The following is a 23,414-nucleotide window of genomic DNA, read 5'->3' as shown; positions in this document are numbered from 1 at the left end:
CCAGACTCTGAGCTGTCAGCACAGAGCCCGACATGGGGCTCGAAACCACAGACCACAAGATCATGACCTGACCCGAAGTTGCATGCTTAATTGACTGAGCTACCCAGGTGCCCCTTTAAGCACTCTTTTCTAAAGATGCCTAACGGCTATGTGCTTGAGTAGAGTTGACCTTTTCCTATTTAGGGTCCTAAAAAATGACAAAGCTCTCACAAAGATTTCTTCGTTAGTGGTAGAAGTGAAAGATACTATTAAGTTAGTTTTTATACTCCTATGTAGCACTTCCTCCCATGATAACAATCAGTTATCGAAAGTAATTCAGTTCATTGTTTTTGGTGACATATTCTCCTTGCCTGGCCTCTTGCATACATCTAAAAGAATATATACTTCGACTGGGGATTTAGTTCAAGGAGTTAAATTCATAGAGAATATTAAAGAGCACACGGAACTCCAAAATGACTTTATTTGGCAAATCTGATTCCTCTCACCTGGAGAGCACAGAGGATTATGGGACTTCATTATTCAAGATCCAGTTTTCCCTCTAAATAAATTGACCCTTGTCATCACCAAACTTGTATTAGATCCATCTATGACTGTTCATATTTTTTCCAGTGATTATGTGGGGTGATGAAAATACTTTCTCCTTTTGTAGATCACAGGATAGTAGTTACTAAAGGAGCCCTGCCAACCTGTCACTTTGGCCCCTGATACGACAAAGAAACCAGCAAAGATATCAAATGATCTTACTGCCATTGTTATTACCTGTCAGAGAGAATTGATCTCCTTGAGGGCAATAGGGCTCTTACAGAGAGAATTGAGTAAGTTAGTCAGGGATGACCCAGATTGGAACAAGCCCAAGTTTTATCAGGGCTCATCGTGCTTCAGAGAGGGCTACCTGGCACATCGAGGTCAAGGAGACTTTCATAGCTTGTAAGTTTCTACTGTGAACAGTTCCTATCTTATTCTCGGAAACTGATAGCTATAAAATTACTCTGTATTTTTTATTGACCCTACTAGATAACTTGACTTTCTTCCAAGATCTTGAACATGTAACAACTTTGATATTTTGTTAGGGTTTTCTCCTCTTAGTTGAGAAGAAGATTAGAAGTCTGTCAAGGCAGGAACTTACTGTTCTCCCTTGCTGAGCTTTTGGAAATGTTGGTTGAAACTGACTGTAACTATATTAAATCTGTAGAAAGAATTGATCCTGCAGGCCTCACCACCAACTTCTGTTTGTGCAGGTTGTCAAGTCGCTGGTCATAGCCTTGGTCTATACAGTCAGAGGCGATGGGCTTGCTGGTAACAGGAGTGGCACCTAATAAACTGTTCACTCTTAATTTCAACTTCACATTTTGAAATAAACTGATTTAGCATAGAGTAGTGGTTCCCAAAGTATGGTTCAGGACCAGCAGCATCAACACCACCTGGAAACGTGTTAGACATGCAAATACTTGAACCCCCACCCCAGACCTGTGGAATCAGAAAGTCAGGGATGTGGTTCAGGACACTCTGATGCATGCTGGAGTTTGACAGCCACAAACAGAGCATCTTGACATGACTATACATAGGAATGTTTTTCTCTTTCAGGCAGGTGAGCTTATGTGTGTAATTCAAGTTGTTTGTTGGGTGGTGATGACCTCAGAAAGTTTTAAATGCTAACTGGGCCCAAGGGAATTCATTACTGCATATTTACCTTTGGTAATTTGCCTTGCTACAAACTTTTCATTAGCATTCATTAAGGGAAACAGGGTTTTTGAGAACTGTTTGCTTTCAAGTACATTTGTATTCAAGAAGGAGCATAGTGCGATATGTTATTTTAGGTACGCTCTGTTATGAAGGATTTTTGTTTTTTTTTTTTCTTTTTTTTCTTTTTTTTCAACGTTTTTTTTTTATTTTTTTTATTTTTGGGACAGAGAGAGACAGAGCATGAACGGGGGAGGGGCAGAGAGAGAGGGAGACACAGAATCGGAAACAGGCTCCAGGCTCCGAGCCATCAGCCCAGAGCCTGACGCGGGGCTCGAACTCACGGACCGCGAGATCGTGACCTGGCTGAAGTCGGACGCTTAACTGACTGCGCCACCCAGGCGCCCCAAGGATTTTTGTTTTTAATATCTTCTAGAAAAAATTTTATAATTAGAAATAATATAGTTTTAAATGATAATATTTGACTTTAAATTTTCTATAGAAGTAGTATTGTATAGTTGGAAAGGCATGACTTTGGAGTTAAAATTGCATGCCTTGAGTTATTATAAACCCTTCTTTGACTTTTTGTTTCTTACTTTGAAAAATAGAAGTCATAAATGACACTGGGAAATGTATTTCATAAAGAGTAGCCATGATAGAAATGTTAGTAGTTATTTTATAAGCAATGCTTGGTTTTCCTTCCTTCCTTCCTTCCTTCCTTCCTTCCTTCCTTCCTTCCTTCCTTCCTTCCTTCCTGGGACAGCATGAGTGACTGTGAGCAGGGGAGAGGGGCAGAGGGAGAGAGAGAGAGAGAGAGAGAGAGAGAGAGAATATGAATCTTAAACAGACTCCATGCTTAGCACGGAGCCCGATGTGGGGCCCAATCCCAAGACCCTGGGATCACGACCTGAGCTGAAATCAAGAGTCGGATGCTCAACCTACTGAGCCACCCAGGCATCCCTATATTTATTTATTTCTAATCTTAATTGGTTTTGTGCATAATGATCTCTTGTAGATTTTAGAACTTTATTGGTTTTTTTCAGCTTCTGTGGCTGAATGGAATATTGGATCATGTAGCATCACGCAGACCTAATGCTTAGGGCAACATTAGACATTTGTAGCTATTAATTACAAATTCTCCCTTCAAAAACTTTATTTAAAAAATTATAAATCAATACATCTTCATTGTGCCAAAGATAAGAAAGAAGAGTTCATCTTCTATTCCCTTTGTATTCTCACTATCAATAACCGATAGTCATAGCCCTGTGTAAATAATTCTATACTTTTATCCATGTTCTTGCAAATGTATGTGAACATACACACAGTTTGTGTTATTAAGTGAAGCAAACCAAGGCCAGGCCAATTGTGGATTCAACAGTGCATTAAGAAATACAAGCTAGGTCTGTGGAGCTGCGGTATGCTAAGATAGCCCTTGATTCTCTAATCAAGGCTTGATAATTTTATCCGTAGACCCTCGTGTGCTGATGTGGCCCTTCTTCCAACCTAAGAATTTGAAAAGGCAGTGGACTTCTGTTCCAGTATCTTTTGAACTGGCAGGCTCCACATTCCTCACAGCCGACAGCACTGCTAAACGGTCTTGTCTTCCTGAGGAACTAAGGAGGTGACAAGAGCTGCACCGGCTTATGTGCATCCTAGATCTATGTATACCTTTGCCTATTTTGGTAGGTGGTAACTAAAGTGAAACTTCAACTGTGCCCACGTTGTTATTCTTGCCATTCTTTGAATCCAGATCAGTCATTTTGGTCTGTACTTCATTCATGTTTATTAATTTTTGGTTTTGATCATTTATATTTGCAGGTCTCTGTTATTTCCTTTTTTTCCCTAACTATACACAATAGTCATTTGTTCAGGTCAATGGATGGATATATATAATTTTACTTTATTTAAAAAAAATTTTTTTTTTTTTTAACGTTTATTTATTTTTGAGACAGAGAGAGACAGAGCATGAACGGGGGAGGGGCAGAGAGAGAGGGAGACACAGAATCCGAAACAGGCTCCAGGCTCTGAGCTGTCAGCACAGAGCCCGATGCGGGGCTCAAACTCACGGACCGTGAGATCATGACCTGAGCCGAAATCGGACACTTAACCGACCAAGCCACCCAGGCGCCCCTGGATATATATAATTTTAAATAAATGTGTAATATTCTGTAATGTGGATGTGTCCTAGTGTATGTATCGGCTCTTCCATAATTGAAGGACTCTCATGATATTTCCAAAACTGTTACTACAAAAAACAAACAAAACCCCCAAAACTACAGTATACATTCTTGTACGTATACCCATACCTATAGGTAAGACTCCCCAAAATGGAATTGCTGTGTCAATAGTTACATGTATTTTCAATTTTACTAGATATTGTTAAATTTTTTTTTTTGGTGGAGGGGAGATTTTAAGCAATTCATTTCCCATTGCCAGAGGATTTGTTTCCCCGTATCCTCACCAGCACTGACTACAAGAGAACTTCCCTAAGCAAGAGAGAAGGTAACAATTTTGCCCAGCTAACAATAAGTGTTCTGAATTTTCTTCCAGTAAATTTACTATAATTTTTACATTTAAGTTTTAATCTACCTAGAGATTTTTTAAATCAAAAATTTATTAAAATATTTTGAAATAAAAATTTATTTTTAAATGAGGTAAAAAGGATTTTAGCTTTATGGCTTTCAAGATGGATAACCATTTATTCAGGTGTGTTAAGTCACCATTTTCCCACTGATTTGAAATCCCACGTTTGCCATATATTATCTTTCTGTTTGTACAAGGATCTACTTTTGGGCCCTCTGCGCTAATTTTGTCTTGCCATTATAACAACCACAATTTAGTGGCTTAGTCCATGCCACTCATAAACGCTAGTTTATGAGTATAGTTCTGTTGATGAAAAGTCCAGGTATGGTGAGACTTGGTTCTTTGCTCAGGGTTTCAAAGGCTGAAATTAGGATGTCATCCGAGCTGAGTTCTTAACTGAAAACCCAGGAAGAATCTACTTCCAACTTTACTCAGGTTGTTGGCAGACCTTGGTTCTTTGCAGTAGTAGGACCTATGTCTCCATTTTCTTGCTGGCCGTCACTGGAAGGCTGCTCTTAACCCCTAGAGACAACCAGCAGCCATCCTTTTGCATTGTATTTAATTTGCTAGATTTTTAGGAGTTTTTCCATCAATATTCCTAAGTAAAAGTGGTTTATAATTTTTTGTGGCAATTATAAAAAAGCTTGCACATGTTTTTAATATGTATAGATATTTATATTATGGTGATAAATGGTTATTCGCAGTGAAACTTTTTTATTTTTATTTATTTATTTTTTTACCATTTAATTGCCTTGCTGTGAAGGAGTGTTGCAAGTTGGGTGTATATAGCATTTGGTTCATGTTAATCTCATACCCAGTCCTTCTCTCCCAGTATTCACGTGTGTTAAGAATCTTGACCTTTAGGGGGTGCCTGGGTGGCTCAGTTGGTTAAGTGGCTGACGACTTCTGCTGAGGCTCAGGTCATGATCTCCGGGTTGGTGGATTTGAGCCCCCTGCGGGTCTCTGTGCTGACAGCTGGGAGCCTGGAGCCTGATTCAGATTCTGTGTCTCCCTCTCTCGCTCCTCTCCCTCCCCCACTCACACTCTACCTCTCTGTCTCTAAAAAATAAGTAAACATAAAAAAAAAAAAAGCATCTTGACCTTTAGGATCTATGATCATATTAATTAATTTTTAAATTCTAGATAAAATGCTAATGTCCGTTAGTGAAAGCAAAGTGTCCAGAGTCAGGTGTTTTTTGACATTGCATATTTGGGTAATGTTGGGCTTCAAGTTTCCATGCTTAGCCTGGGAACATGCAGGTCTTTTCATATAGTTAATCTTTAATGGTATTTTTCCATCACTAACCAGCAGCAAGTTTGTTGTAACCCAAATTTTCACAAGTAGTAGTTTACTCCTAAAGTAAAAATGATGTTAGGCATGGAGACTTTAATAAAACCTAGGTAAATGTTGTTTTTGTTTCCTTTTAAACGAAATACTAAATCTCCCTACCTTTAGGGACAGTAGCTTACTCACAAGTCAAGTATCTAGAGCTGAAAATTCTTTCTGTTTCTAAGTGATGATAATTGAACTTTTAGCCTTTGGTTCTTTGTGTGTGTGTGTGTGTGTGTGTGTGTGTGTGTGTGTGTGTATGTGTGTGTTTAATTTTGCTGTTAATTCTGAAGGCAGTGTTTCAATCAGTGGCAGAGTATTAGGTCAAATAAAGCATGGGACCATTTTATGTATTAGCAGAACACCATGACAAATCAACTCTCTTTGGAGTGAGCTAAATCTTGGAATGATGAATGATGTTTTGAAAAATCGTAAAAATGCTTCATAGCACGTTGTTCTTTAGAGTTTTGTCTACTAGGTTGCTCTGTTTACCCCTGGGAACAGCTGAGAAGAAGGTATTGCTATCCTCACATGGTTGGTTGCCTGGCAAACTCTCCAATTAAATGAAATGCAAAGTTGCTAAAGCTGAGTGTGAGTTATATACAGTTTAAGAAATTAAATATAGATCAATAATTGGGTATAGTTGTTAATGTCAACACTGTGCATATAAATTCTCAATATTTATGAATAAATGCTATAATTGAGAGAACATTTTCCAGATAATCACTACATTTTTTTGCTTTACTTAGCTCTTAATTATGGTTCACACACCATTGTAAGGGCTTTACGTATATTAACTCACTTAATCCTCACAACAACCCTTTGATCAAGGTTAGCTGGCAAGTGAAGGTGCCAGGAATTGATGTCAGCGTCTGGCTTTGGAGTCTATGCTCTTAATCGCTACTATACTGCTTACTGGTCTTATAAAGCCAGTAGAAAAGAAAACGATGATTTTCTGCAAGAGTCTTTCAGGCTTGGAGAAGCAGATTCCTTCTATTAATAAAGGTAGAAGGAATGCAGTCACAAACTGACTGCTTCTGTTTTTCAAACTTAAATCTTATTACTCCTTCTAATGGAAGGAAAGCCAGGCTGAACCATGAAAGAGGAAATGGGGTGTTTCGTCTCCTTTCCCCATACTTCCTCGTTTCTATAAAATTCAATGATCAACAGTCATTTGTTGATCATCTAAGTTTGGCCAAGCATTAGACTCTGTTGTGGAGTCTGGAAACAATTAGATGCGTTGCCTGACTTTGAAGAAAGAAGCTACCTGCTGCACCCTGAAACAAGTGGGGTGAATGAGCCAGGCTCAGCATTGTAATGGGAGCAGAGCAGGGAATGCCTTACTGTATCTCCTGTGTGGACCCTCCTCAGTTTCCCCCACTCCACAGTCAAACTAAAACAGTCAAAAGGATGAATAGGGGCTGGTGCAGTGAGTGGATGAAATGATTGACCAGCCCTCCAGAAAGCAGCATTTGCAGAGATACGAGGTATAACCTGTGCTCTGCAACCTCCCTGATAAGTCATTTGGGTACTAGATTCCACATTCAGGGCTTCATTCTAGATTCTTTTAATCAGGATATCCAGGGAAGGGGCCTAGGGAACTGTTACGACAGAAGCTTGGGAAACACCAAACAAGTGGAATACAGTTTGTTCGTGAACATAGTTTGAATTTTGGATAGAATGGTTGAGGATGAGATCGGGTGGTGTGGGGGTCATTTTGTGTCATGCCTGTATTTTGTTAATGTTTGTTCTTCTATATGTATCCTACTTAGTGCTGGTTACTTGTCACGTATCTACAGGTGTAGTGGACTGAGCATTTACTTAGAGTTGGACAACTTTATTTAATTTGAAAAGCAATATATTGAAAGATTGGATCTCAGCCCAACTTACAGGGTTTATAACCTTGATTCTGTATAACCTGAGAAGTAGCCAAAGTGGAGAGTGAGAGTGGGGAATAGAATGAACAATGTTTGTCAACAGTGTGCCCCATGATTCTTCATCGTGTCTCATTTTTTTCATTGGCAAGCTGAGGTGCAGAGGTTAATTACATAGGTCACATACCTAATAAGTTATACAACTGATATATGAGCTGGAGTCTATAGAGCAGGAAGAATTTGATTTGTCAAAAAGTGGTAAACATTGTGCTCATTCACTCGATTAAAATAGATGAACCAGAAAATGCAGGGTTAGGGTCAGGGGTTATAGTAAAAAGGCTTCTGACAGTTGTTATCATGTGAAAATATGTGCCCAATATTTTGTTGTTGTTTTTTATTTAAGAGAAACTAAATATCAGTATTTTATGTGAATTTATATCTATTTGCAAAGGTTGGTCCTGTATCAGAAAACAAATTCTAATAATGTGTTTACCGACACCATGATACAAGATACATCACTGGGTAGAATTTTGCTTAAAGGCCACTGGTTTGTGACCTCTAGATTAAATAATCTCTAAAGTCTAAGCTTTAAAATACTATGATTTATGCTGATTCTTAATGAGGTATGACTTACTCTGATTTGCTTTCCTTTTGATATCTTAAGCTTTGCTGTAGATTTATGTGAACTATTATTAATAACAACCTTCTTTAAGCAGTAATGTATTTTTAGCTTTGCTTGGATAGATAAAGAAAGATTAAAAGGCTACCTTCTCCTGGCCATGATAGGAAGTGTTGCCATCCCTGAACATTCTAGTTCGGCTGCTGTTTTCCCCTGCCTTTCTGCCATAACAGAAAGTAGGTCTGTTCACTTCTGTGTATACTTTCGACCCATTGTGGAGCCACATTCAATCATTGTCTTTCCAAAGTGTGTATAGCAACATATTAGTTAATCTCAAGATCAATTCAGTGCATCTTGACCAGTATTAAAATGGGAGAGAGACCAAACGAGAGTGAAAATAGAGTAGAATAGAACATGCATTGCAAGTAATAAGGATAAGAATTGTTTTATAACTTCTGTTTCAGCTGTGTTTGTATTTGTGTGTGTGGAGGTTCTAGGTTACATCACAGAACGTATTTCTCACCAGTCTGACAGTTGACAAATTTTGAAAATGCTCGAGCTAGAATGTCTAAGTAGATCCTTGGTCATTCCTGCTCGATATAAAGTGGTTTAAATTCTAAACTGGAAATTTGAAAGGATATTAACAACATCTTAATTACCTCTGCACTGGTCTTTTTGCAATCCCACGAAGATGCCATTAGTGTCTCTGTCTTGTGTAGATCAGTCCTTTGATCCAGTATTCACTCTTCAGGAGAGAGTGGCAGTGCTGAGGGGAAGGCATTACAAGATGAGTCACCTGACCTTGGAGAGAAGGACAGAGATTCAATGGCTGAGGAGGATGCTGGGGAGGGCAATAGGCAGCCCCAATTCAGTCCTCACTAAAATTCCCTGGGATTGAGAACGGGGGAAGGGGAAAGACAATACATGAGTAAATAGAGCACCTAATGAAAGTGTTCTCATACCATTTATACCTTCAGCGGTTGGGTCATATGTTTGTTTGATATGGAAAAAATTGTAAATTTTACTATCCTTCCTGTTCTTTAAGACTTTCCAGAAGTTTATGAGGAGTGTTTCAGTGGGTTTCTGTTTGTTTTGCCAGATCACCTACACCTCCTGGATCTCAGCGCATTTTGGACATGACTGAGTGTCTTCAGTGGGCCAGGTATCGCTGGCAGCGGCTGATGGGCAGCACACAAAGGGACGATGACGAGAGGCCGTACAACTATTCCTCTCTGCTCGCCTGTGGGAGTGTGTCCTCTCACGCTCCCAAACTGGCAGCAAAGCACCGCGTTGTTGTCCCCCACCTTCGGCCCTTCAAGGATGAGTATGAAAAGTTCTCTGGTACCTACGTCAATAACCGAATACGAACAACAAAGTACACACTTCTAAATTTTGTGCCAAGAAACTTATTTGAACAATTTCACAGGTACTTTTATTCTCTTTTTGAAAAAGAAGATTTTACGTTCTTTGTCATTCTGGTTGATATAAGATTTTTCATTTCTATAACGTAGGTTACCTAAGCCTACGACTTGGGACATTTCCTTTGATGACTCTGGTAGAGTCTGTTGTGAAAAGATGACCCCTCACGTTTACACAGCGCTTTACAATTGGTAAAATGCTTTCACTTGGCCAGGGAAGATACTGTTGTGTTCATATTCTAGATTAGGAAACAAAGTTCGATGCTGGGGTTTACCCAACATCATGCCAGTGATAAGGAGCAGACCAGGAGCCATAGCTCTGAGTCTTTTCACACTTGCTTCCATGTTCTTTCCATTAGATCAAGCTGCATTTTATTTTCACTTTTTCTTACTTGATTATAGGGGGAAATAGAGCTCTGAAGCAAATGCAGATATAAGATGTTACTAGGTGAAGCAACGACATAGTTCAGTTTAATATGTATTTATTGAAGCTCTCCTGTGAGTTTAGGCTTTGAAGGAAATGTCTAAATGGTGCTCCTTTCCTAATGGAGTTTGCCATTCAGCCGAGGAAACAGGAGGTGTATACAATGAAAAGACACAGTGGATGTGATGAGTGTTATAAAGTCTTACCAAGTAGGATGGAAGCCTCAAAATGAGCAATAGTAGAACAATAGAAGATGAAATGGCATTGAAATTTAATTATGGAGAGTGGGTGAGATTTTCAAGGCAAAGGTGTCGGCAAAGCACATTTCAGATGCAGGAAGGAATAGGAGTAAAAGCAGAAAGGCAGTAGCATAGATTTAACTGAGGCCTGGAATGTGGACCCTTCTGCCTGACACCCTTAGAAGCAAATAAAGGCAGAGAGAACATTTAGGAAGATTCCGTATATACTCTGGTGAGTGGTAAGACCTGAGCTTAGAAAAATGCGGGAATGAAAAGAATGATCTATTACAGATATTATGGGTTAGATACGGAGAATTAAGTAAAAAGATGGTGTGAACATTTTGATCTGAGTTAACCAGAAGGATTAGCAGAAGACAGGAATGAAAAGAAAGTTGGTTTGATTATTTTGTTTTTATAAATGTTGAGTTTGAGATGCTAATGTGTGAATAGAGAGATTCTCAGCATTCATTATTCATTCCACACATATTCATTTTCATTATTCACTCTACTTCGGTTCCACATGCATTTATTGAACGGTGGGTATGTTTACAGTATAGATGTGAATTTGTTGAATTAATGGCTTTAAATGCTATGGGTGAGTCTATCTTTTATGAAGTTCATAATCTAGTACATGGGTTGGACATTGTACAATGTACATTGGACATTGGACATTGATGGAGCTAGAATCTGGAACTTGAACAGAGTCCAGGGCCAGTGTTGTAAGTTTGGATGCAGTCCACATGGAAACAATAGAAGCCAAAAAAGTAGCAAAAAGGGTTAAGAAAGAAATTTTCAGAGCAGAAGGAGTTAGAGGCGAGGAAGGGAGAAATGTGGGGAAATTATTTTGAGAAGTTTAATGGTTAATGGAGAAAATTCATGGTAAAAACTCAAGGGGCTATGCAGGATTGAGATTTTAAGGAAATGAGCCACTTGAATTTACCTTAGGGACCAGTGGAGAAGTATTTGAATATGTAAAATAAAGGAGTGGAGGAAGTTCCTGAAAAAGTGAATTGCCGAAGAGCTGAGGTAGAAGGGTAGGTCTCCAGGGGAAAAGAAAACCCTCTCGGGCTTCTCTGTTTATTTTGAGCCTTGTTTGAATCTAATGTTCGGACTTGCAAAGTAACTTCTGAAGGCTAGAGAATTGGAGTTTTTAAAAATTTATTTCTATGCGTTAAACACTGAATTTCCTCTAAATTTCTAGAGCCTTTAAAATGAAAATAGTGTCTTCTGTTATGCTTTATATCATGTTTTACACAACCCAAGACTATCCTGCTCCAATATTCACTATTATGTATTTAATAAAAAATACCTCCTATTTATTGAAATAATGCCCTGAGCTGGATGTCTGCAGGAGTGACACATTGCTCAGATCCGTCAGGTTGTGCTAGTTATCTATTCCATAGCATCGAAAATGAAACAGTAGAAATTCGTCGGAAGGCACCCTGTGGTATTGTTGCCCCTCTTGCTTTAAACTTGCATGTGATTTGTTAACACCTGCTTGTGTGTGTTTGGATTTGCAGAGCTGCCAATTTATATTTCCTGTTTCTAGCTGTCTTGAACTGGGTGCCTTTGGTCGAAGCCTTCCAAAAGGAAATTACGATGCTGCCTTTGGTGGTAGTCCTTACGATTATCGCAATTAAAGATGGTTTGGAAGATTACCGAAAATACAAGATTGACAAACAGATCAATAATTTAGTAACTAAAGTTTACAGTAGGTAAGTGGAACAGGAGCTGTGCTAGGGAATACCCATGTCTTAGAAATGTTACTTTTTTCCCCCTTAGATGTGATTGGGACCCTTTTTGGTGATGGTGGTGGTGGTGATGTTTTCAGCTAATATTTGTTGAAGACCTTCAGTGAGTTTAGTTCAGGTGTCATAGCAGAACCAAAATGTGTAAGATGGTCCTGATTTAGGATGGTCAGATTTAGGATTCTTTGACTTTACTGTGATACAAGGCAGTATGCATTCAGATTTCAAATTTAGACAGTTTCCCTGGGTGAGTGATGGGGTAAGATACTTTCATGATGCTGGATAGTAGCAGGGAGCCTCAGTTCCCAGTCAGCCCTGTGATCAGGGGGGTACATAATTATTTTGTACCCATACAACATTCTGTTTTTCACTTTCAGTACAGTAGTCAATAAATTATGTGAGATATTCAACACTTCATTATATTTTAGTATATGTGCTGCCGAAGGGAGCACTAACACTTCATTATAAAATAGGCTTTGTGTTAGATGATTTTGCCCAACTATAGGCTCATAGGTAAGCATTCTGAGCACGTTTAAGGTAAGCTAGGTTAAACTATGATGTTCTGTAGGCTAGGGGTATTACATGCATTTTCAACCTACAGTATTTTCAACTTGCAATAGGTTTTTTGGGATGTAACCCTTTCATAAGTCAAGGAAGAGCTCTAAAAGTTATTGTCAACCCAGGAGTTGATAAAGCAAAAGCTTCTATAACTTATTATAAGTGGAATTGAAAGCATTAAACTTCAAACCATAAGAAAGAAAGCAAGCAGATAGTTTTTAATATTGGATGTTATAATTTGGGATTAAGAAGAGGATGGAATAAGAAAAATATGAATGGATATGAAAAACAAGATGGGATATGGAAGAAAAGACCAGAAGTACCTGTTGAGGAAAGGAATACTGAAAAATGGGGAAGAGTGGGGTTTTTTTGTTTTTTTTAAAAGATTTTATTTTTAAGTAATCTGTATAGCCAACATGGGGCTCAAAATCACAACCCTGAAATCAAGAGTTGCATGCTGTACTGAATGAGTTAGCCAGGCACCCCAAGAGTGTTCTTTTTTGTACACAAAACTAGAGGCTTATAAAACTCTTCCCACTGCAGCAGCAAAAGGTATTCATAATAGGTCTTTTCAGAAGCATATATGCTCTGTTGGAGACGTGTTATCTCCAGTATTTATTAAACTGAAAGACTGTGTAGCTAAGAATAAAGTCTGTAAAGATGAGTTTTGAACTGTGCTGTATGTTGTAAATCTACATCTACAAATTATACCTACGATACTGGTATCCAGAGATAACTATAACACGGCTGTATATTCCTTTAAGTCCTGTGCTCATTGTGTACATGTGTTTTACAAAATTAAGATTGTGTTGCATATATTTTTACCCTAGTTGTTTTAGCCTAATACTGTACCACAAACATTTCCCATGTCTTTGTGAAGATGAAATTTTCATATTTCATACTTTTATGAAAATGAATTACAAAGTTTATAATATTCTCTGGCATTATGTTTCATGAGAAATGTATCTACTTTTTATTTAAAAATGCTCTTTTTTTAATTTTTTAATGTTTGTTTATTTGAGAGAGAGAGAGCATGAGCAGGGGGAGGGCCAGAGAGAAGGGGACGGAGGATCCAAGGCAGGCTCTGTACTGTCAGCACAGAGCCCGATGTGGGGCTTGAACTCATGAACTGTGAGATCATGACCTGAGCCAAAGCCAGACACTTAATTGACTGGAGCCACCCAGGTACCCCTGTATCTACTTTTTAAAAAGTCATCTTTAGGGGTGCCTGGGTGGCTGAGTCGGTTAAGTGTCTGACTCTTGATTTTGGCTCTGGCCATGATCTCCTGGTTCGTAATATCGAGCCCCATGTCAGGCTCTGCACTGACAGTGCAGAACCTGCTTGGGATTCTCTTTCTCCCTCTTTGTTTGCCTCTCTCTCTCTCTCTCTCACGTGTACATGCTCACTCTCTCTCTTGAAAATAAAATAAATAAACTTTAAAAAGTCATCACTAGAACAGATTTGTGAAATTCTGAATCTAATATGTTAATAGCTTTACAAACAAGTTTATAATGTTATTTATTTATTCATTCATTCATTCATTCTCGGGTAGGAGTGTTCTGAGGAAACGGAATATATATTTTTTTTTATTTTATTTAAAAAAAATTTTTTTTTAACGTTTATTTATTTATTTTTTTATTTTTTTAATTTTTATTTTTATTTATTTATTTTTTTTGAGTTTTTAGTTAGCATTTATTTTTTTTATTTTTTTTATTTTTTAATATATGAAATTTACTGTCAAATTGGTTTCCATACAACACCCAGTGCTCATCCCAAAAGGTGCCCTCCTCAATACCCATCACCCACCCTGCCCTCCCTCCCACCGCCCATCAAGCCTCAGTTTGTTCTCAGTTTTTAACAGTCTCTTATGCTTTGGCTCTCTCTAACGTTTATTTATTTTTGAGACAGAGAGAGACAGAGCATGAACGGGGGAGGGTCAGAGAGAGAGGGAGACACAGAATCTGAAACAGGCTCCAGGCTCTGAGCAGTCAGCACAGAGCCCGACGTGGGGCTCGAACTCATGGACCGCGAGATCGTGACCTGAGCCAAAGTCGGATGCTTAACCGACTGAGCCACCCAGGCGCCCCGGAAATGGAGTATATTAACTTGGCCTGAGGTAACCCACTAAAGGAGCCGTGATGAGAAATGAAGAGAGGGAGTGTTAGGTCTACTGTGAAGGGACTTTACCACCAGGCCACTGCTTGGACATTGCACTAGCCAGGGTTGTCTGGAGAAATAGAACAAATAGGAATGAGATTTATTATAAGGAATTGGCTCCTGTGATAAAAGAGGCCAAGAAACGCCAGCATCCACAAGCTGGAGTTTCTGGAAGGCCAGCAGTGCACTATGAAGGCCTGAGAGCCAGAGAATTGATGGTGTAGATTATAGTGCAAGTCTGAAGGCCTGAGAACCAGGAATGCTGAGGTCAGACTATCAGTGTCCCAGCTCAAGCATCAGAAAGGCAGATAGTAAATTCAACCTTTCTCTGCCTTTTTGTTCTCAAGGGATTGGGTGCGGGCCATCTGCTTTACTCAGTTCACCAATTCAAATGCTATTTTCTCCCAGAAACACTCTCACAGACACACCCAGAAGTAGTGTTCAACCAGTTTCTCGGCATCACTAGTGAAGTTGACATGTAAAATTAACCATCAGAGATGTTTTCCTTTAGTGGCAGAGAATTCATCTCTCTCTCTTTTTTTTAAGTTTTTATTTAAATTCCAGTTAATATACAGTGTAATATTAGTTTTAGATATACAATATAATGATTCAATAATTCCATAGATCACCTGGTGCTCAGCACAACACGTACCCTCCTTAACCCCCATCACCTATTTAACCCATCCCCCTACCTACCTTCCCTCAGGAATAACCATCATTTCTCTATAGTTAAGAGTCTGTTTCTTGGCTTGCCTGCTTCTCTCTTCCCCCCACCCCCTTTTGAGCAGAGAAGGAATGGGTGAAAGCTATGCTTTAGGAATATTGGTCTACTCAAGTCCTCGGAATAGCCTCTCCTAATAGAGTAGATCTGCCTCTGCAAATCATTCCAGAGCACTGCTGGGAGTAGATGCAAAGTACAGGAAGGGGTGCATACAGAGGTACTGTGAAGAAGAACCCAGTTGAATTTGGTGAACTTTTGTGATTTTTGAGTAGAAGTACCACTGATAGAAGTAGGGAGCATTACATTCACCTTAGGGGTAGGATGAGCTGGAAATGAGAGCAAGACAGGCATCCAAGTGGAAATGCCCCCCAGGCAAACAGGAACATAGTGCAGAAGTTCTGGAAGGAAGGAAAAGCTATGATAAGAAATGACAAAGTCATCAGTCTGTGTAGAGATGATTTTGAAGTGAGGAGTTGGACTTAAAGCCCTAAGAGAAAACAGATGAAGAGCTGAAAGGCTGAGCTTTGAGCCCAGAGGTAGGCAAGCACTTCTCAGCCCCTTGAGCAGACTTTCCAGGTTCCTTTGGGCAGATGTTGCCACTCCTTCTTCTGACATCTCAGAGCATTTGGTACATTTCTTGGATTGACGTTAGTGTTCTTATGTAGACTCTAAGTTTTTAGATTGTAATTCTAAATTTGTCAGACTAGAGATTCTGTTCTAGTTACCAAGTCTGAATAAAAGACATATAGGTTCAAAAGTCTAGTTTTATAATAAAAAGCAGTACATTTTGAACAAATTTTAGGCTCTTATGGCTGACCAAAAGTTCAACCGATGACATAATTTTTGTTGTTTAGTTTCGGGAGAAAAAGAACTCAAAGACTTGTCCTCATGGAATTGTCTTTAATTTTATGTGAGCCCCAGAGGAAATAGTTAGGCTGCTCTGATAAAGTGATACTTAAGCTAAAATCTGTGGGATTCTGAATTGCGTTCGTTATTAGAATTCTCCAGTGACTTTCCCGATATTTGTTTTAAAGATCTAGAAACAAAACAAAACAAATAACTTTTTTTTTTCTCCTTTGTAAGATGATGTGACTTGTACTTAGATAAGGGAGAATTTGGTCTGTGTTTTGTTTTTTTTTTTCTTATACTCTTGTCTATTTAAAGCGACCAGAAAAAACTGTTGTATTGTGTAGAAAACTGAGAATAACAGTAAAAGCTCATGGTTTTTATTTTAAACTCATGAACGTTTTACTGAAACATTGGTATGAATCACTTGATGGTATTTGAGTCTTTATCATATGCCAAGGATAGACAGGTGGTGTTGATACAACCTTACCCTTAAAAACTAACTGCAAGAAACAGTATTTTAGAATGATTATATGATGAGCAAAGAATCGAGATTTTGATCAATTTTAAGATTACCCAGAGTACCAAGTTTAGCAAACAGGAAGAATGCTTCTTATAAGTATTTTTTAAATACAAGTTATTGTATATAAATAATTACTGACTTTTAGTGGTAGTTTAAAGTTGATAACATGTGTTTGTTTGCTTTTCTTTAAAAAAAATTTTTTTAATGTTTGTTTATTTTTGAGAGAGGGAGACAGAGAGCAAGCAAGGAAAGGGCAGAGAGAGAGGGAGACACAGAATTCAAAGCAGGCTCCAGGCTCTGAGCTGTCAGCACAGAGCCTGACGTGGGGCTCCAACTCATGAACTATGAGACCATGACCTGGGCTGAAGTTGGATGCTCAACTGACTGAGCCACCAGGCACCCCTGTTTGCTTTTCTAACTTATTATAAATAAACTCTAATTCTGATTTTCTCAGTTAGTAGCTGGATTACCTTAGGCACACTCCATAAGCTAGTGGAACCCCAGTTCCCTTCATTAGGAATCTAATAGTAATAAAACAGTAAGCAATAAACTCAGCCCTAAGTCCTAAGTAAAGGTTCGCCATTATGATCATTTTTGTAGGCTAGTAATAACTACTAGCTACAGGTGTCACATTATTAAGTCATTTAATCAACATCTGAGAACTCCTTAGGACACTGTTTTGTAAATATTAAAATTGCCTAGTGGGAGACCTGGTATGATTTTTTTCTAAGGTGTCCTTTTGGACATAGTCCACATCTATTTTAGATAATTTGCATATAAATTTAAAGATAAGATGCAGTATTCTATTTAATTGTTTATAGTCTATCCCAAGATGCCATTTTGTGATTGCATTTCAAAGTAGAATTAGGTAATTTTCTTTTTGTCTATTATTTTATGTAATTTTATTTTGTTTGGTGTTGCAGAAGAATTACTGCTTACCTTTCCCCCCTCCCCTCACACTGTTCTTAGAACAAATTATAAGGATATAAAGAAATAAAAGTAGGCTCTAAGATCATGCCTTGTTGATTTAAACATGCTAACAACTTAAATTCCCATGAAATACAAAGGCATCACTTTAGAGAACAAATTATTCCTCAGCAAAATTAAGGTGAAGGTGGGAGCCATTAAATTGTACAAGCTTCTGGAAGAAGCATATTAACATTTCTGTGCAGATAATTTGATTCTTGTTTGTAATATGTGGTCTTTCACATGGTGCTTGTCTTTGGGCAAGTATCTTGGGAAATAACAAACACTAATATAGAAATTAAACATTTAAACTTTATTATACCTCAATTAAGTTGGAATTAGCTATTATGGAAAACCTAACTTTCTTAAGATTGCCTTTAAAATAGCAGCCGTGTATAAGGTATTAAGATTTGTTTCAAGAGAATAGAAGTGTGTCAAAAAGAAAACTACTGAAACCCAAGTGTTCAGGTGCCCAAGCTAGACCCCTGGAAATTGCCCCGGAGTCTCCCCCGTTTCAGCTAGTCAGCACCAGTCCTGAGGACCCGCTCTCTAGTGATTTCTTGACTTGAGCCTATGGTATGCTTTGAGAAATCTGCCACCAGATTATCTCGGCTTGGTCTCTGGGAACCACCCAATAGTGACCATCACAAATTGCAGGGCCACGGAGCTGTTGGTGGTAAAATCTGTTGTGATCCTGTGGAAGACTGCAATCTGAGGAGCTGCCTGACTGCTTCTTACATCACAATTAAAAATGCTGTCATGAAGATGGCAGCATAGGAGGATGCTGGCCTCACCGTGTCCTGCTGATCGCTTAGATTCCACCCACATCTGCCTAAATTACCCAGAAAACTGCCAGAAGACTAGCCGAATGGACTCTCCGGAGCCAAGCGTAGACAAGAGGCCCACGGAGGTGGGTCTGCCTCCCTCCCGGTGCTACAGGGCCCCTCCTGCAAGGGATCACCGACAGCAAAGCAAGCTAAGCCTGCCCCTCCCGCCCCTCTGCACCTTGCAGATCCACCCCAGCTAATATGCCAGATCCCCAGCACCACAAGCCTGGCAGTGCGCAAGTAGCCCAGACAGGGGCCACACCACTCCACAGTGAGTCCTGCCCCTGGGAGAGGAGAAGGTAAGGTACACACCAGTCTGATGATGGCCCCAGCGGTGGGCTGGGGGCAGACATTGAGTCTGACTGCGGCCCTGCCCGCCAACACAAGTTACTCTGGACAGTACAGGGGAAGTGCCCTGCAGTTTGGAGCCACCTGAGGGACTACCCAAAATGATGAAATGAAGGAACTCTCCTCAAAAGAAACTCCAGAAAGTACGACAGCTAACAAATTGACCAAAAACAATTCAAGCAATATAACGGAACCAGAATTTAGACTAATAGTCATAAAATTGATCGCTGGGCTTGAAAAAAGTATAGAGGACAGCAGAGAATCTATTGCTACAGAGATCAAGGGACTAAGGAATAGTCAGGAGGAGCTAAAAATGCTATAAATGAGGCGCAAAATAAAATGGAGGCGACCACAGTTCTGATTGAAGAGGCAGAGGAGAGAATAGGTGAATTAGAAGATAAAATTATGGAAAAAGAGGAAGCTGAGAAAAAGAGATTAAAAAAATCCAGGAGTATGAGGGGAGAATTAGAGAACAAAGTGATGCAATCAAATGGAACAATATCCATATAATAGGAATTCCAGAAGAGGAAGAGAGAGAGAAAGGGGCTGAAGGTGTACTTGAACAAGTCATAGTTGAGAACTTCCCTGATCTGGGGAAGGAAAAAGGCATTGAAATCCAAGAGGCACAGAGAACTCCGTTCAGACGTAACTTGAATCGATCTTCTGCACAATATATCATAGTGAAACTGGCAAAATACAAGGATAAAGAGAAAATCCTGAAAGCAGCTAAGGTTAAACAGACTCTAACGTACAAAGGGAGACCCATAAGACTAGTGGCAGACCTATCTACTGAAACTTGGCAGGCCAGAAAGGAATGGCAGGAAATCTTCAGTGTGATGAACAGAAAAAAATATGCAGCCAAGAATCCTTTATCCAGCAAGTTTGTCACTCAGAATAGAAGGAGAGATAAAGGTCTTCCCAAACAAACAAAAACTGAGGGAATTTATCACCACTAAACCAGCCCTACAAGAGATCCTAAGGGGGATCCTGTGAGACAAAGTACCAGAGACATCACTACAAGCATGACACCTACAGACATCACAATGACTCTAAACTCATATCTTTCAATAATAACACTGAATGTAAATGGACTAAATGCTCCAACCAAAAGACATAGGGTATCAGAATGGATAAAAAAAACAATACCCATCTGTTTGCCATCTACAAGAGACTCATTTTAGACCTGAGGACACCTTCAGATTGAAAGTGAGGGGATGGAGAACTATCTATCATGCTACTGGAAGTCAAAAGAAAGCTGGAGTAGCCATACTTATATCAGACAAACTAGACTTTAAATTAAAGTCTGTAACAAGAGATAGAGAAGAGCATTATATAATAATTACAGGGACTACCCATCAGGAAGAGCTGACAATTATAAATGTCTATGTGCCGAATACGGGAGCCCCCAAATATATAAAACAATCACAAACGTAAGCAACCGTATTGATAAGAATGTGGTAATTGCAGGGTACCCTAATACCCCACTTACAACAATGGATAGATCATCTAGACGCAGGATCAATAAAAAAACAAGGGCCCTGAATGATACATTGGATCAGATGGACTTGACAGATATATTTAGAACTCTGCATCCCAAAGCAACAGAATATACTTTCTTCTCGAGTGCACATGGAACATTCTCCAAGATAGATCACATACTGGGTCACAAAACAGCCCTTCATAAGTTTACAAGAATTGAAATTATACCATGCATACTTTCAGACCACAATGCTATGAAGCTTGAAATCAGCCACAGGAAAAAGTCTAGAAAACCTCCAAACGCATGGAGGTTAAAGAACACCCTACTAACGAATGAGTGGGTCAACCAGGCAATTAGAGAAGAAATTAAAAAATATATGGAAACAAACGAAAATGAAAATACAACAATCCAAACGCTTTGGGACACAGCGAAGGCAGTCCTGAGAGGAAAATACATTGCAATCCAGGCCTATCTCAAGAAACAAGAAAAATCCCAAATACAAAATCTAACAGCACACCTAAAGGAACTAGAAGCAGAACAGCAAAGGCAGCCTAAACCCAGCAGAAGAAGAGAAATCATAAAGATCAGAGCAGAAATAAACAATATAGAATCTAAAAAAACTGTAGAGCAGATCAACGAAACTAAGAGTTGGTTTTTTGAAAAAATAAACAAAATTGACAAACCTCTAGCCAGGCTTCTCAAAAAGAAAAGGGAGATGACCCAAATAGATAAAATCATGAATGAAAATGGAATTATTACAACCAATCCCTCAGAGATACAAACAATTATCAGGGAATACTATGAAAAATTATATGCCAACAAATTGGACAACCTGGAAGAAATGGACAAATTCCTAAACACCCACACTCTTCCAAAACTTAGTCAGGAGGAAATAGAAAGCTTGAACAGACCCATAACCAGCGAAGAAATTGAATCGGTTATCGATGCAACAAATTCTACTTGTGTATTCAGGCTGTGGGAGAAGAAGAAGGTCCTTTTACTAGTTTTAATTCTTGATTGGGTAAGGAAATACAGCCTCGTTTTGAGTCTCCCATGATGATAAATCTTCAGAGCTAGTTAAATGTGGCGGGGAGCATTGTCACCAGCTTGCAGTTGGTTTCTCACACTGTGTTCTCTTGTCCTATGTCTTTGTACTCTGCCTAAGTACCCTGACTGATACACTGTTCCACTGTCTTCACCTCAGTCAGTCTTGATCATCCTACAAGACTCACCTCCTCCAGGACTAAACGCCCCAACGGTTGGCTTCCATAGTATTAGTAGTAACCTGTACCTACAGACCTCTCTCTTAAGAAAGTACTGTTTGTGTCTCTTTTTCAAATTTCAACCATAACTTCAATAGGGTGGTGAACATATGTTAACCATTTGTGTATTCTTAGCACCTAACATGGTAACTGGCATAAATTAGCATCAGTATATGTTTATTGATCTGAATGAGCTAGCTGTTGGGCAAATTAGCTTTTTTTTTTTTTTTTTGAAATCCTGGTGTTTACTCCAAATAGGGGACAATGAAGTTAATTCAGTTATGAAATTGGCTTCATTTGAATTTCGTTCCAATGTAGAATAAATAAACTTGTCCTTCAGAGGAATCCTACTTTTTATGTTTGAAAGAAAAATAAAATTCTTAACCCTAAGATTCAAGTCTGTCTTCTCTTCCTATCTTCACACTTCACAAATTCTTAGCAAATTTTCCTCATAGCTTTCCTCATAGAAAAAGTAGAGGTCATTAAGCATGAATGTATGTATCCCAGATTCCTTTGTGCATCATTCACATTTATACCTATGTTCTTCTGACCTGAGATGAAGAACTAACTCCTTTTATTATAATAGTAACCCTTCATCTGTGTTCTTTTTTCCTTTTTTTTCAGTTTTTTTAATGTTTTATTTATTTTTGAGGGAGAGAGAGAGAGAGAGAGAGAGAGCATGCATGCATGCAAGCGTGGGAGGGGCAGAGAGAGGGAGACACAGAATCCAAAGAGGGCTCTGGGCTCTGAGCTGTCAGAAGAGTCCAGTCTGGGGCTTGAACCCACGGACTGTAACCTGACCTGAGCCGAAGTTGTTTAACTGACTGAGCCACCCAGGTGCCCCCTTTCATTTGTGTTCTTAATCCCATTCCTTGTTGTTTTTTTCTTTCTTTCTTCCTTTATTTCTTTCCTTCTTTCTCTTTCTTTCTTTCTTTCTTTCTTTCTTTTTCTTTCTTTCTTTCTTTCTTTCTTTCTTTCTTTCTTTCTTTCTTTCTTTCTTTCGAGAAAAAGCATGCATGCGTGTGCCATAGGGGTAGGGGGGGAGAGAGAGAGAATCTTAAGCAGGCTCCAGCGTGGAGCCCAACGGGGCCTTGATCTCACAACCATGAGATCCTGACCTGAGCCGAAATCAAGAGTCAAGCATTTAACTGACTGAGCCACCCAGGCACTTCTGTTTCTTCAAAACCTCAACCACCTTTCCTACTCTGTGTTCTATCTTTTACCTTGCCTTTGCCATAGACTCCTTCCCAACAGCCCATGTTCATGTCCAATTCTCTCATCCTTTGTCCTTTGACTTACCTTTCATTGCAGTGGCTACTTTTACCCCTTATTCCTTTCAGAGGCTAAACGTGACATGCCCTCCTTCTTCAACCTTCAGGCATTCTTAGGTTCATGGAGGTCTTACTTTCTAATTCACACTCCCCAGCAACAATTTTACACCATCAGCCTTTTCCATAGTCAACAGACATCGTAATAAATAAATGCTGTAGGAATGGCCCCTTTGCAGCTTCTTTTACTATGATGACTCCCTTTTTGAACTTTCCTTCTCCCTAGATTTCTGTGATACCGTTTTCTCTTGGGTCTCCTTCCACTTCTCTGTCACCTTGACGTCTCTTTTCCTGAGGAATCTCATGTCCTTACCTGGTGTCTGACATCGGTGTCTGTGTACCTAGGACTTCCAAACTCACATCTGGAAATTCAGATCAGAACCCTCAAATTGCTGCACATCTTCAATTTATATCCCACTTCAGACAAAACCTTTCCAGTCTGAGTTTTTATTATCTGCCCTCTCATGTGGCCAGTTGCTTCT

At 39.2% G+C, this 23,414-nt stretch overlaps 1 protein-coding gene across 5 annotated transcripts in view; it reads left to right on the top strand.

Annotated features, from left to right (window-relative positions):
* Positions 1-23,414, top strand: part of ATP10D (ATPase phospholipid transporting 10D (putative)) — a 105,486-nt gene that overhangs the window by 18,713 nt on the left and 63,359 nt on the right. For 4 of the 5 annotated variants that reach the window (XM_058722672.1, XM_058722673.1, XM_058722670.1 and 1 more), the window contains exons 2-3: positions 9,186-9,512; positions 11,688-11,882. In XM_058722672.1, coding sequence (XP_058578655.1) covers positions 9,186-9,512; positions 11,688-11,882 — 522 coding nt within the window. Of the gene's footprint in view, positions 1-9,185; positions 9,513-11,687; positions 11,883-23,414 lie in introns of those variants that run through there. The other variant, XM_058722674.1, reaches the window with a different exon arrangement.

The sequence above is a fragment of the Neofelis nebulosa genome, chromosome 3, assembly GCF_028018385.1.
Source record: "Neofelis nebulosa isolate mNeoNeb1 chromosome 3, mNeoNeb1.pri, whole genome shotgun sequence".
Classification (NCBI taxonomy): Eukaryota; Metazoa; Chordata; class Mammalia; order Carnivora; family Felidae; genus Neofelis; species Neofelis nebulosa.
The sequence above is the reverse complement of the archived record's forward strand: the minus strand, read 5'-3'. Positions and strand labels throughout refer to the sequence as shown.